We start from the raw sequence: 13,155 nt of genomic DNA, 5'->3' as shown, positions 1-13,155 counted from the left end.
ATGCGCGCTCCCGTGCCCGTGCGCTGCCCCCTGGCAACGGGAGCGCGCGTCTCCATGGCAGCGCAAACAGAGGCGGCTGCGCCCGGCCAAGTCCCCTCTCCGAGCGCGACATCCCGACATAGCGACATCCCGGGGACAGCAGCCCGCGGGAGCCTTTGGGTGAGACACCGAGAAACAGTGGGTGAGGAGGGTGTTCAGAGATCTCTGCCAGGGACAGATGTGTGACAGGTGCCACGCCTGTGTGACATCCTCTGCTCTGGGAAGAGGGTGGAATGATTTGTTGCATTATTTTTTAGAACTGTCTGCATATTTACTTTGCCTTCTGTTTTGTTTCGTTTTTTTTTTTTTTTTCCTCAGAAGCTTGATGCTAGGGAAAAGCACCTAATAAAGGTTTCAGTGAATTAAAACCGTGAATGCCTTATCTATTGATTCACATACTACTGGTAAACAGCTACTGGAACATAATGTCAGAGGCAGTGAAATACATGCCAAATGATTCTAGCAATGAAGCATTTTTTTATTCGCATTATTGAGCTTAATAATTGTAATTAGCAGAGCTAGTGCTTCTGTAGCTTCTGGCATTATTTCCAAAGTGCTGTGCAAACAACCTATTAAAAACCCTGAGCAACCTCAAACAAAAAATACCTTAATAAAATGAATATTTATAAGTTAATCATAGATACAGTTTCCTATACTTAGCTAAAATTATATTATAAAGAATTTTTTATCTCTGAGGGTTGCACTGACAATTATTTTCCATATGCCAGTGTCTAGTCCTGCTTTTCAGACTCGTTGCCTGTAGGAGGAATTTAAATCAACCACAGGAACAAGAAAATTCTTATGAGAAAGGTTTTAGATTACAGAAATCAAGGTATGCACTGGGGGCTGAAGCTCCAGCTGTTTGCAGCAACTGCTCTGCAAGGTTCACAAACTGTATTTAGGTATTCGACTGCCTGCCCACCCCTGCCATGATGGGGCTTTCTCCAAAAATCACATCAGCAGCAGGGGTGATGTTGTTCCAGGACATAGATGAGAGACCCCTAGAGAAAAATGTTCCCTTACATCAAGCAAAGTTTAGAGAGGTTTGAAATCTAAGTAACCAGTCAAGGAGGCCCTCGGTAGAAGGTACTTCAAGAACTGAAAAGGAGAGAGAAAACATTTGGGATATATTCAAACAGCTCAAATTCCATCCCAGCCTCTGTGTCGCATCAGCAGTGGAAGTTTGACACCTCCAAAGAATAAGATACTAATTGGGCAGCTGCAGAAATACAGCCAATAGCAAACACAAAGCACCAAGGACGGACATGGAAATTAGGCCAGATGAGTTTAGCTCAAAATACATAAAAACTGGAGGCTGTTCAGAGCAAAAACTGATGCTCTAAAATAGGCCTAAAACTAGTGCAAGCAGGAGAGGATATTTTCTACGGCGTCTTGTAGCAGTGCAGATCAGGAATGGTGCCAGCAGCAGAACTGAATCAATTGAACTAATACCTCACTGAGCCTAGCTTGCTGCCTTTGGTGATTAAAGGATAGCTTTAACAATGGTCTATTTGTTCTTTGTAAGTGAGATCATTCGAATTATGCCTTTTCCCTTAGGATCCATAGCAAAAACTACAAAAAGAGATTGGAGTCAGAGAAACAAAAAACTAACCTTCAACAGTTTGCCAACCTAAAATGAAAGGGAACAGAGTTCTGTGAAGTGTGTCAATGCTGTCCAACAAACATTCAGCCTTATTGCAAGAAATCCACAATGCTGAAGCAATTACTGGGAAGAGCTTTAGGGAGTAAAAATGTAGCTTGTGAACTAATGACAGGAGGATGAAAAAGCATGGGTGTGGATCAGGAGTGGCGACTGGGTGGAAAAAGAGACAAGGGACTTGGGTTGGTTGCTATCTCCAAATTTGTTTTGTTGTTGCTTTCCCATCAGTTTGTGTGTAAGGAGAACTGTGTTTTACACAGCTTTCCCTTAAGACAGGGATGAATATCTGCTTTTGGAGGTCAGAACATATGTTTTCCAGTTTAAGCAAGCTTTTTGTTAATTGCTACAGACACTAAAGGCTCAGTGGTCAAGATGCAGAAGCCTCTAGGCCCACCACTGCTGTGAAACTTATCACATGAATTACTGGCAGATCCCAACTGACTGATTTGTTTATGGTTTTCCTTGGACCAGGGTCAAAGACACCATCCTGACATACAGCATCAACATATAAATTCTCTCTTCCAAACTTGAAATGGAAACCCTCCCTGCACTGTCAGGTAAGGACACAATGCTCCAGCACCTTTTCCTTGTCAAGTCAGAGAAGAGGCCTGAAGTCAGGTTCTTCTGCCCAAAACCAGATGATATGGGTAAAACAGCTGCACACTTAGAAAAATCTCTGGCTGAAATCCTGTTGTGGATCATCAGATATGGTCAAGTGACATAAACCATACAGAGGTCTCAGTTATGTCACTGGCTTCTCAGAAGCCCTATCCAGCTCCCTGCTCTTGATGCAGCACTGTTAGACAGCTGCAGCTGGGAGCTCTGCCCACCCTCCAGGTGGGACACAGCACATCCCACTCCCTTTGCGCCGCATCCACATATTCCGCTTCACATCTACATCCTCATCCTTTTTTTTTTTTTTTTCCTTTTTTCCAGAAAGCACAGAAGAGGATGAAGAAAAACCAATGAAAAATCCATTTAAAGTCCCACCAGATAGGGAACTTTTCTCAATGAGGGACGAGGAAATAAAAAAGGCAAAGGCAGTATGTACACATGCTTCAGGTTAATGTATATAACAAACAGTTAGTAAGGCAGGCACTCAACCAATAGAATACCAATATTTACTGCATGAGAGGTCAAAAGATCTCTTAATGAGAAAGCTGGGGATGTTCAGCCAGGAGAAGAGAATGCGCCAGGGAGACCTGATTGTGACCTTTCAGTACTTAAAGGGTGCTTACAAAATAAAAGAAGAGCAAATTTTTACACAAGCAGTTTGTGATAGAACAAGGGGGAGTGACTTTAAACTAAAGGAGGAGAGATTTAGATTAGATATTAGGAAGAAATTCCTTCCTGTGAGGGTGGTGAGGCCCTGGCTCAGGTTGTCCAGAGAAGCTGTGGCTGCTCCATCCCTGGAAGTGTTCAAGGCCAGGTTGGACAAGGCTTTGAGCATCCTGGTGTAGTGGGGTATCCCTATTCATGGCAGGCAGTTCAAACTAAATGATCCCTAAGGTCCCAGCCCAAACCTTTCTGTGATTCTGTGATCTCTGAGGGGTCTGGCTGTTGCACGTGGTTGCACATCCTGGCATAGTGTGGAAGGAAGCAAGAGGTTTTAAGCAAGGCCTCCTCACCTCCCACTGGTGACTGATACAGTCTGGTTTTTTGCTTGGGTTGAAGGTCCCTATACAATTCTGGAGAAGAGCTTAGAAGCAGTTCACTAAGGATGTCTGCTGAGTGATGTCCTCAGTATAAACCATGCCCAGACTCTGCAGACAGCAGTGAATTACACTACAGTCCATGTGAAAGCACTGAGCAGGAATACCTTTTACCCTCCAGAAGGCTCTGGAGTGGTTTGAATAGATCCTCTCAATCTTAAATTGATGGTTTAAATGTCTTTGTAAAAGTTGGACTGACTTGGTTAAGTGTGGGCAGTCCTGTTGTTCCCTTTATCTGGGGAACTCAAAGCATGAATCTCAAAAAATTTCCATTTGCTCATAGGAATAACCCAGGAAGGAAAAATGAGGACACTGAGTGGGTTACAAACTGGCACAGCTGGTGGATGGATGCAGAATGCAAATCAACAAACTAATGAGAACAAGTGCTAAGAAATTTAGTGTTTCAGTTGCCGAGAGAGAGAATATTATTGGGATTAGTCAGAAAAAACAGGCAAACAGGCATCAGCAGGGTATCAACACTCTGCCAATGTCTAGGCTGTCAATAACTTACTCATGTCTTTAAAAACCACAGCAAACAAAGCACACAATCAGGCTGTCCACATATCTGACTTCTTACAGGAACGTGAAAGGAGGAAGACCTTGAAAGTCCATGAGAAAACTACTTACTCCACTAAAATCAAGGCAAAGAGTGGGTTGAGGAAAGCTTTGAAAAAGGAGGAAGAAGAGGAGAGCAGAAAACAGGCAACATGTGAAGAGAGACTGAAAGTTCTTCAGGAGTTGCTTTCACGGAAGTTAGCCATGCAAAAAGGTGGAGAACAGTCACTGTCTTTGCAGTGGTGCTGCTCAGCTGGGTAACAGCCTAAAGCAAAGGCCAAAGAGGGGATGGGAGGAGCAAGCTGGCTCTGGCTGACTTGGGTGAGGTCATGCAGACAGTCCTGTGCTGTATCTTGCCAACCTGTGTGTGGCTGAGCCATCTCCAGCTCATGTATTTACATACAGAACATGGGCCATGGCCTCACAGCAGCCTGGCTTCCACCAGCCCTGCAGCAGCTGGGAACTCTTAGAACCAGCTGGGGGCCAGCTGAGAGTTTGAAGGACCTTGTGTCATGGAAACCTTTCTACTAAGCCAACCTTAAGTTGTATTTTAGTGGATATAGGCCTAGATTTTCTGCCTTTGACATGAGGGGTAGGTTTGCTATTAATGTCTAGAGGACAGGTTGTCCACTCTATTCTGCCTGGTTTTACTCCATGAAAACCCATACAAAACTGATCCTAAACAAGGTTATAACTGTAATATAATAATCAATATTGCTGACCCCAATGCCAGCCAGATCTATGCTCATGGCAACCTACATATTCACTGTGTTTTGCCTTGGCCCCTCTCTAGCCTAAGCAACTTTATATTCTGATTTCAGATTACATATTAGACCGGGAGACCTTCTATGGCTACCTACAGGACAGAAAACAGATATTTTTTCTTGAGGTACTTGACTTTTAGCATGTTACTTTCTGTTCATTTAATACTCTTTCCTGTGTTGCTTTGTTTTGATATTCATTCCCCTGAGATCCACTGTCTAGAAACCTTTCCAAGGTGGCACACATCAGACCTCATGAACTGCCTGTCCAGGCCTGTGTTACAGACACTCAGAGTCTATAGCCCAGCAATCCCCAGCCAAGAAATAAAGGAATGTAGGTCGTTCCCATCATTCAGTAGCCACCATGCAACTACTCCATTTGTGAGATGCACAGATACACTGACCTTTGGCTCCTGCTCTCCTATACATAAATTGTAGCTGGGAGCCATTCTGAGCTCAAAATAAGGGGACTCAAAATAACTGTACTGGAACATCCCCATTAGTCACCTCTGTTACTGTGCTGTAACACAGCACAAATCAATCTTTGTGAGCCAGGAGTTAATGCAGTGCTGGGACTTCTGGATTCTGTCTAGGTTTATTCCTTATTTTCTCTGTCCCTTCTGAAATAACTTCTGGCCTCTATGTACCTGGCTTGCCCTAAGACACACACCTGGGTTTGAAATCCTTACCCTCTCTGCCCACAACTATCAGATAATAGGGCAACCAAGAACAAAGCTAAACCAATGTACCTTTAAAGCCAAGCAGCTGAAGTGACTGTGTTGCCTTTGGGGTTCATTTTAGTATATCATCACAGTAAAACGAGGAGAGATTGAAAAGATGGAGAAGATAGCAAAGAAAGAGGAAAAAAAACTGGAACAGGCTGAGAGAAGGATGGAGAAGGATGCTGCCCTGTTTGATGCGTTCCTGAAGGAGAACCATAATAACTCTGTTGAAGCACTGAGAATGTAAGGAACGTTGAAAGAACCAGTGGTGTGCTATTTCATTCTGGGCACAGGAGATTTTCTGCTTGACCTCCCTGCAGGTTTTTGGCTGAACACTCTCAGTTTCCCTGAGTTACAGTTCGGTGGCACTTTATTCCCACACATTCAATAAAAGACAGGAAGGAGAACAGCCAGGGAATACCCTTATTGCAAAAGCCCTTGATCTGGTGGCAGCAAGGAACCTGCTGGTGGCCCCACCACTTCCATTCTTCTCACAACACCCTTCCTGGAGGAAGATGCCTCTACCCAACCCCTCACAGGCCCCTCAGTGAAGCAAACTGAGCACTTTGGCCCATTACAGATATCACAAGGACAGAGAGTAACTGAAGCTCAGCAGCAGCCAAATTAGGGCAGCCAAATTAGGGATGCCAGACTTTGCCAAAAGAAAGAGGGTCTTCAGGCAGGAGCCAAGCATCTCTTGGAATACATCTATAGCATAGGTTTCTAGTGCTTGTATCACATCTTTTTCACTGTTTCACAGGCACCTCAATTCACTACTCACTACAAAATTGTTTAATGCCTTATGTTTATGCATCCTTTCCTAGGGCCAAAAGAGAAACCTCAGCAAAGACAAAGAAATTAACAGAGATCCAGGGAATCACTTCCCAAATAAAGAAAATCCAAAGGTAAGGTTGCTCATTACTCCTGCCTCCCCTTTAACAGCCCCTACAGTGCTATAGCTTCACAGTCCTTGCAGGGGATAGTTTTCTAAAAATGTTGCGTTTTAAGAGTCAAAATATTTTGGCTTTTGTTTGCCAGGTGCTGGCTGTGTTTCTAAAACAACTCAACTAGTTTTCTAATGACATCTTAAAAAAAGTATAAATATTCCAAACCCAAAATTAAATGCCTAGTATTAGATTAAAAACCAAGCAAAACTAAGTAATGCATTTTGATGGGGACCTAGGGAAAGACAAAAGAAATAACTATGATTACCATTATGAGTTTAGCTGGAAAAATGTCTCATTCCTTTTCAAGTAAAAATTCAAAAATTAGCAAGCTCAGTACCATAGCAAGGGTCTGGCCACAGATACGGCCAGGCAGTCTCCCCATGAGGAACCACAGAGAGCACAGAGGGCAGGTTCCCATTTGCCTTTGCATGGCCATGAAACCATGTGCCCACTCTGCCCTCCTCTGAGTGAAACTCAACATCAAGAATGAGAAAGAACCTGCTCAAAGAGGAGCTTCCCTCCCTGCTAACAAACTTTGTCCACTTCTCTCAACCCAGTGATATCTCCAGATTCGAGGACACTCTGAAGGAGTACAAGATGTACAGGGACATCCTCTATCAGCTATCTCCAATGGAGTGGCAGGAGAAACATGGGAAAAGGCACAAAAAAGAAAAGGATGTGAAAACAGAATCCAGTGTTCAAGAAGGAAGTGCCTCACCTCCCCCCACCACAGAGCAGGGTGAGTGCCAGGAAAGTGCTGCTGCTCCTCCCTGGGACAGCCCCGGGCTCTAAGTGGACACCTCCTCTTGTCTCCAGACCAGGACCCTACTGCCAAGACAAACACTGCCCACAGCATCAGTTTTATGGATTTGCCAAGTTCCCTGCTGTTTTCAGAAAGTTTGGATAGCAGGTCACGTGAAAACAGGCCACAGCTCAAACAGTTCCTGAAGCCTCTTCTATCAAGGGAAATGTAAGTACCAGACAGTGCAAACAACTGACTTAAGTACTGTAGAGAGCACTCAGCTAACTGGGAGTCAGCACAGGGGAATCCTACTGCTCACCTTTGCTGGGAGATCTGGGGCTTATTGGAACAAATCGAAATACCAGCAGAAAGGTGTCAGGTGTGCAAGTCAGTACATGTGTGCCTGCCCCAAGTGAGCTCCATCCTCAAATCCTCTGCTCAGAGCCTGCCCCAGGTGGGGCTGGCACTAAGACAATGCAAACAGAGGTTTTAACCCCTTCATGGCACAGGGTGACAGGTACAAGTGAAGCCAACAGCAGCCAGGCACCCCTTCTCCCTCTTCCAGCTCTCGTGCAGAGGAAGAAGTGTTAAACAACCTTCTCCCAGGGCAGGTAAAAACCAGACTCCCCGTGGTGGCTACACCATGTTTAGGAGCTGTACTACATCTCAGAAAGAGCACAAGGCTTCTTGTATAAATATTTGTGCTGCTGCTGTCTGAGCTTTTTTAGTTAGGCTCTTGCCTCTGCCTTCTCATTTTCCAACAGCCAAAGTCTCCCAGCAAGTTTAAAGGCATTTGGATCAACACCCTCAGTTCAGGTTCATGTGTCATGTCCCACCCCCACTGGCCAGCTCAGCCCAGAGCAGCACAAAAGGCAGCTTGCTCATGGGCAAAAGTAGTTCTAATGCTGCCTGTTTGTGTGACCCCTAGATCCTACTGACCCCCAAATACCCCACAGCCACAGGGAGGCAAAGGTGGGAACGTGCAAAGGACTGTTCAGGAGTAAACAGCAACAGTGAGCAATAACAATGTTCATATGTCACTAACAAGGTCTCCTCTGAGCTGTCATTTCTCTAAGGGCCTAATGCACCAAATGCTTTTTCAGAAGTTCATTGGAGGATGCAGAAAGGGAAAGCAGCTCGGATGAAGATGAGGTCAGAAATCTTATGTTGAAATATTTGCATTTTCTGTTTGTCCTGCATAATTTACCAGTGTTACTAATTTTCCTCACCTTCTAACCATTAGGTATTGAGGAGTTACAAATTATAAATGTATGTTTATACATTCATAAATGTTCATGTTTTGGCAACAAATATTATAAATACCTTAGTTTAATTTTGCTCCTTCAGTTTCCAAAAATCTACCGTCATCTCTAAGCTTGCCATCCTCCAGTGAGATATGACATCATGTAATGGTAGATTTTTTTAATTGGTGCAGTTACTAGTTTATGTCTGAAATTGAAGTTTTCCCACTCACAGATGTTTGCACCACTTTTTACCCCCACAAAGGAAATTTGTTTTTGGGGTGAGCTACTGAGGCAGAGTACAGCTACACACATGGCAGGAAGGTGGGGATGTTTGTACATGGACAGACATGGACCTTCCTAGATGAGAGTTTGAACAGCAAGGGCTGGTGCAGACCAGCCTCCATGTAGTTCTCATGGAAAAGAAGCTGGAGGAGGGAAAAACTCACCAAACGTGTTTTCAACTCCAGGAGCCTGAGCTGTATTTTACTGATCCCGAACAACTGCTGACTACTTTCATGGAGATGCAGGATGAGAACGTATCTTTCATCCAGAACTCCCAGGACGTTGAGCAAAGTTGGAACAAGGTCCAACACACTTTCATCACCAAACATGAAAGCATGTAAGTGTGATCCTGCAAGTGATGGGAAGGGTTCCCTGTGCTCCACCTTTCAGACATCAGTGACCCCTCTGCCCCCCACAGACACCTCACCATCAGGCACACACTGCAGAGCACACGTAGGGTCTTTCTGATGAACTCCTGGCAAAGTGTCTCATCTATGCTCAATTTAGGAGATAAAACTTGAGATTGGGTCTAATTCCTTTATCCTCAAGGCACAGGCTAGGGAACTGATGCATTAAGCATCCTGGAGTGGATATAAAACACAAGTATTGTGTAATTCACATAAAGGAAGACCAAAGGAAGCAATAAAGCAGTTCCTGGAGTGATCCAGAGCAGCACCTATGCTGATTCCATTCAAAACCTTCCTAGAGGAACCCAAATGCCATTATAATTTACCCAAGTAAACTACATTGTAAAATACAATGTAAATTACCCAGGTAAATTACCCATTGCAAATACCCAAGAGTCATTGTAATTTCAATAACAAGTATTCCCATTTGAAGTGTAGCTTATCCCCTTGTGGAAGTTTTACAGGTAATCTGGATCCCCATTGACTTATTAAAAAACCTTGAATGTTTAGCTATGCTACTTCTCCCTCCCCCACAGCAGCGCAGTAATTTTTTCCAGAAAAAACTGCAGTTCCCTGTGCTCTCGGGGCTGTGCGCAGGTTCCCAGGAAAGGCTGAAGTGTTACCTCCATCTGCCGGCAGCAGGAGGAACCAGCCCAAGCTGCGGAGAGTGGAGCCGTGTGTTCCAGAGGTGCTCTTTCCAAACACCTCCTCCCTCTCTCTCTCTCTCCTCTAGGGAGAAGGAGTTGGCAGAGCTAAAACAGAAGGTGAACACCCTCCGAGCCTCTGTGGCCCAGGAAGAAGAGAAAGTAGCCGATCTGAAGTACAAAGTTCAGCTCTTTTCCTGTGAACACGAATCTGATGAGCAGGTACACACTAGATCCAGACAAGGGGGGTTCACATGTTCCTCTCCACCAGCCGCATCCATCCTGGGCACAGAGCAGGCAGGGGTTGCACTGGGGAGGGATCAGCAGAGTTTCCCAGCAATGGGGCTACAGCAAGGGTGGTTTGGGGCTCTGCTGAGGCAGCTGCTGCAAGGTGGGAGCAGAGCTCACAGAGACAACTGGGCAGCTGCCACCTGTCCCAGGTCACAGCCGGGCTGTGGAGACCAACAGGAGAATGGCTCAATACAGCCATCTGTCCCTGCCATTGCCATTAGCCAACTGGGAAACAATCAACTGAGACTTGCTGAGGGGATTAAAGTGTTTCCTGTATGGATTTCCTTTGGTTTTGGAGGGATATTATGGTTCTACTTGGCAGAACACAGCTGTACCACTCACCGTATCTCCTGTCACCTCTAGGACATAATGCTCACAAGCCTGAGCAGGAAGGTGCTGGAAATCTATTGCCAGTGCACTGGAGACAGTGAGACAAACCTGCCAACAATAGAGATGTTAAAGGTAATAGAAAAACAGCTCAATGATTTACTGGACAAAGTGGAGGGAATCCCACCAGCAAGGATAGAAAAGGCTGTGACAATCATAAGAAGGGAACAGAGGGCAAGGTAAGGCAAGACCCACTTCTGGAAAATGTCTCTATTTTTAAGTGTTGACAGCTAAAGGAGCCAAATCAACCCAAAAAACTGTACCAGCAATCTCAAATCCCATGTGAGCAATTCATCCCATTTTACTTCTGTAAGGGTTCTACGTTCATAGAACTTGCATCTCATGGTCAGTGAGCAGCAGCCCACAGATATATTAGAAAAGACCTGCCAGCTACATCAGAAAAATCTAGAAGAATAAAAGAGAAAATACTAAACCCACAAACAAAAACACATTCTATTATGAGAATCACAATTTTAAGACAATTTGCAGTAACAATATTTAAATTGGGTAATTAGAAAATTACACCTCAAGTTAACACACTCAGTTTGCCTTACCCTGATATTTTGTCAGACTTTAATATCTACATTAAGGGCATTTGTCAACACCACCATCTTTGAAATGGTTTTTTTTTCACAAAACTTTTAACTTGTATTACTAGATTAAATAGTAGCAATTAACACAATCGGTGTAAGTCCCAAGATGAGACACAATCTTTTAGGCCCAGTTACATGAAATTTTCCCTCCCAAATAGCAAAGATAACTGAACTGATGATTGTATCTGGCCATCCTCAAGTGAATCAGATAGATTCCTGTGAGGATTTAAAGCCAGAACAATGACATTTCCCTTCTGCTTACTCTCTTTCTCTGCATCTTTATTCAGCTGTGTAGTAGCAAAGCTGTGGTACTTCTTCCTGATGTTCTGTGAATGGGTTTGTACTCTTAAATGGCAAAATAAGTAAGATACACATTTATTCTACCCAAAACCCTGTGCTCCAGTGGTTAGACAGATGCAAGGTGTGATGTAAGATGTAATGTTAGATCTTGATGCTTTGTGTCAAAAGCACATCTGGTGTAAATGCATGCTGCATTTAACCCATCCTTTATTCCCTCTCTTCAAAAGGCTCAGAGAGGAAAAGCAAAAACAACAGAGGCAGGCACAGGATGAAGGATTGAAAAAGGACACGGAAAGACCACAGGCGCCTGCACAAAACCTGGTAAGTGCATAGTCTGTGGGAACACCTTACCTCAACAGCTCACTTCAGGGAACCTGGAGGTACCTGAATATCCAGTGTTTAAAGGAAAAGGGTCATTAGGAGCCCTTACAGCTGTGTGGAGATGGCACCTACAGCCAGGTGTAGCCCAATTTACAGGAGTGATGTAATTTCAGCTGAGAAGTCAGTCACAGTGCACATTATTCCAGCTCAGTGTCCTTCCACCGACCTTCTCTTGACCACATGACCCCTCCACTACCTGCCAATTCTCAGTAAGCTCATTTCAACTCATTAACTTGGCTGTATTAAACAATGCATGAAAATTGGCAAATGAGGAACTGGGCAGCAGCAGGACACTCCTGATAACAGCAGCAAGGCCCTAGATCAGCTCAGCCACATCAAACCACACCTTTTCTGACACATTCCACATCCTGCCAGACTGAGCTCTGGCCCCTAGGGAAGCTCAGTGGAGAGCTGCTGCCATGGCTCCTGCTGCACCTTCCCCAGCTCAGCACGGCTGTGAGGACACCCCAGTTCTGTCACACACCAAAGCAGGGACAGCATAGGTGGCTTGAGAACAGGGGCCACCAGTCCCTGCCCCTTCAGCCAAAAGAAAATAGAGGGTTCTGTGCGTTCCCTCTGATAGTTCTGTGGCCTCTTCCTGACATAGTACTAACGAGGCTGTAGTCAGAAACCAGTTGTAGGTACAGCAGGGAATTGCAGAAGCTGAAGCAGGAGCACACACACAACCTTCAGGTGTTTCACACTCACTTCCCAATACAAAAAGCACACTCAGCAGACACCCTGCAGCCTGCTGAGAGAACAAGGCAAGGGCCAGGGCCCCTCCCAGCCTGGCAGCACCGAGCAGCTTTAGCTGCCCGGTTCAGATGTGCTATCAAGCAGTGATGCAACATCTCTTCCTCCTCTGCAGCCTCCTCCTCCTCCTCCTCCTCCTCTGCAGCCTCTTCCTCCTCTGCAGCCTCTTCCTCCTCTGCATCATGTCGACACAAAGGCCTTGCTTTCCAACGCACCTGCCAGGAAGGAGAAGAAAAAGAACAGCCAAGGACAAATAGATAAGGAGATGGAAGAATATTTGTATTATTTCTCTTGATGGCATAGCCTTAACCACCATCAGCTTGTAGGGCTGATGCTGCTTTAGGAGACTTTTGAAGATCTACATTGTGTCCGTCTTTCCTCAGTTGAACTTTACTGTCCAATGAAATTTTCTCCTCCTACCGTAAGATTCCAGGGAAAATTTGCAACCCCCTTTCCCCTACTTTGATATTTTGCCTAAGAAAACAAATAAAAATTCTCTTCTTTTGCTTCTCAAGCTCCTGCTAAGCACCAGTGCTTTTCTCATTCAGTTTTTGATGCCAATAGCACTATCCCTATGAACATCAGCAGTGAATTCTATCACAGTCCTAGGTGACAATCTTTGTTAAGGCACAACTAAGCCAGGCACCTCCCAGACATTTATGATACTCACAGGTCTTTTGAAGGACTATAAAAACCAAGCACTATGCTCTAACCCAAACTCATTACAGACTTCAC

General features: G+C 44.7%; 1 protein-coding gene across 5 annotated transcripts; it reads left to right on the top strand.

The window, feature by feature from the left end:
• Nucleotides 1-18: 18 nt before the first annotated feature.
• Nucleotides 19-12,925, top strand: CFAP100 (cilia and flagella associated protein 100). 5 transcript variants are annotated; one of them, XM_085072566.1, is made up of 17 exons: nucleotides 48-159; nucleotides 768-871; nucleotides 2,171-2,256; nucleotides 2,636-2,742; nucleotides 3,991-4,180; nucleotides 4,788-4,855; nucleotides 5,529-5,692; nucleotides 6,274-6,354; nucleotides 6,954-7,135; nucleotides 7,213-7,366; nucleotides 8,242-8,290; nucleotides 8,850-9,001; nucleotides 9,805-9,937; nucleotides 10,370-10,572; nucleotides 11,274-11,348; nucleotides 11,514-11,607; nucleotides 12,566-12,925. In XM_085072566.1, the coding sequence occupies exons 3-17, from the start codon at nucleotides 2,232-2,234 to the stop codon at nucleotides 12,713-12,715; spliced, it is 1,827 nt and encodes a 608-aa protein (XP_084928692.1). In that variant the 5' UTR covers nucleotides 48-159; nucleotides 768-871; nucleotides 2,171-2,231; the 3' UTR covers nucleotides 12,716-12,925. The 5 variants fall into 5 exon arrangements, with proteins under 5 accessions (XP_084928693.1, XP_084928690.1, XP_084928694.1 ...); XM_085072567.1 differs by lacking the exon at nucleotides 768-871 and having other exon boundaries at nucleotides 19-159; nucleotides 8,245-8,290; XM_085072564.1 differs by lacking the exon at nucleotides 768-871 and having other exon boundaries at nucleotides 19-159.
• Nucleotides 12,926-13,155: the final 230 nt, after the last annotated feature.

The sequence above is a fragment of the Lichenostomus cassidix genome, chromosome 12, assembly GCF_008360975.1.
Source record: "Lichenostomus cassidix isolate B80296 chromosome 12, HeHo_3.0, whole genome shotgun sequence".
Taxonomy (NCBI): Eukaryota; Metazoa; Chordata; class Aves; order Passeriformes; family Meliphagidae; genus Lichenostomus; species Lichenostomus cassidix.
This window is presented reverse-complemented; position numbering and strand designations above follow the sequence as displayed.

Bases quoted from the DNA above. Each gene is read 5' to 3' on its own strand.
- CFAP100 (XM_085072564.1), top strand. From the start codon at position 2,232: ATGGAAACCCTCCCTGCACTGTCAG. The intron at 4,181-4,787 runs GTGGAGAACAGT...TTCTGATTTCAG, and splicing joins GAAGTTAGCCATGCAAAAAG to ATTACATATTAGACCGGGAG. The intron at 10,573-11,273 runs GTAAGGCAAGAC...ATCTTTATTCAG, and splicing joins AGAAGGGAACAGAGGGCAAG to CTGTGTAGTAGCAAAGCTGT.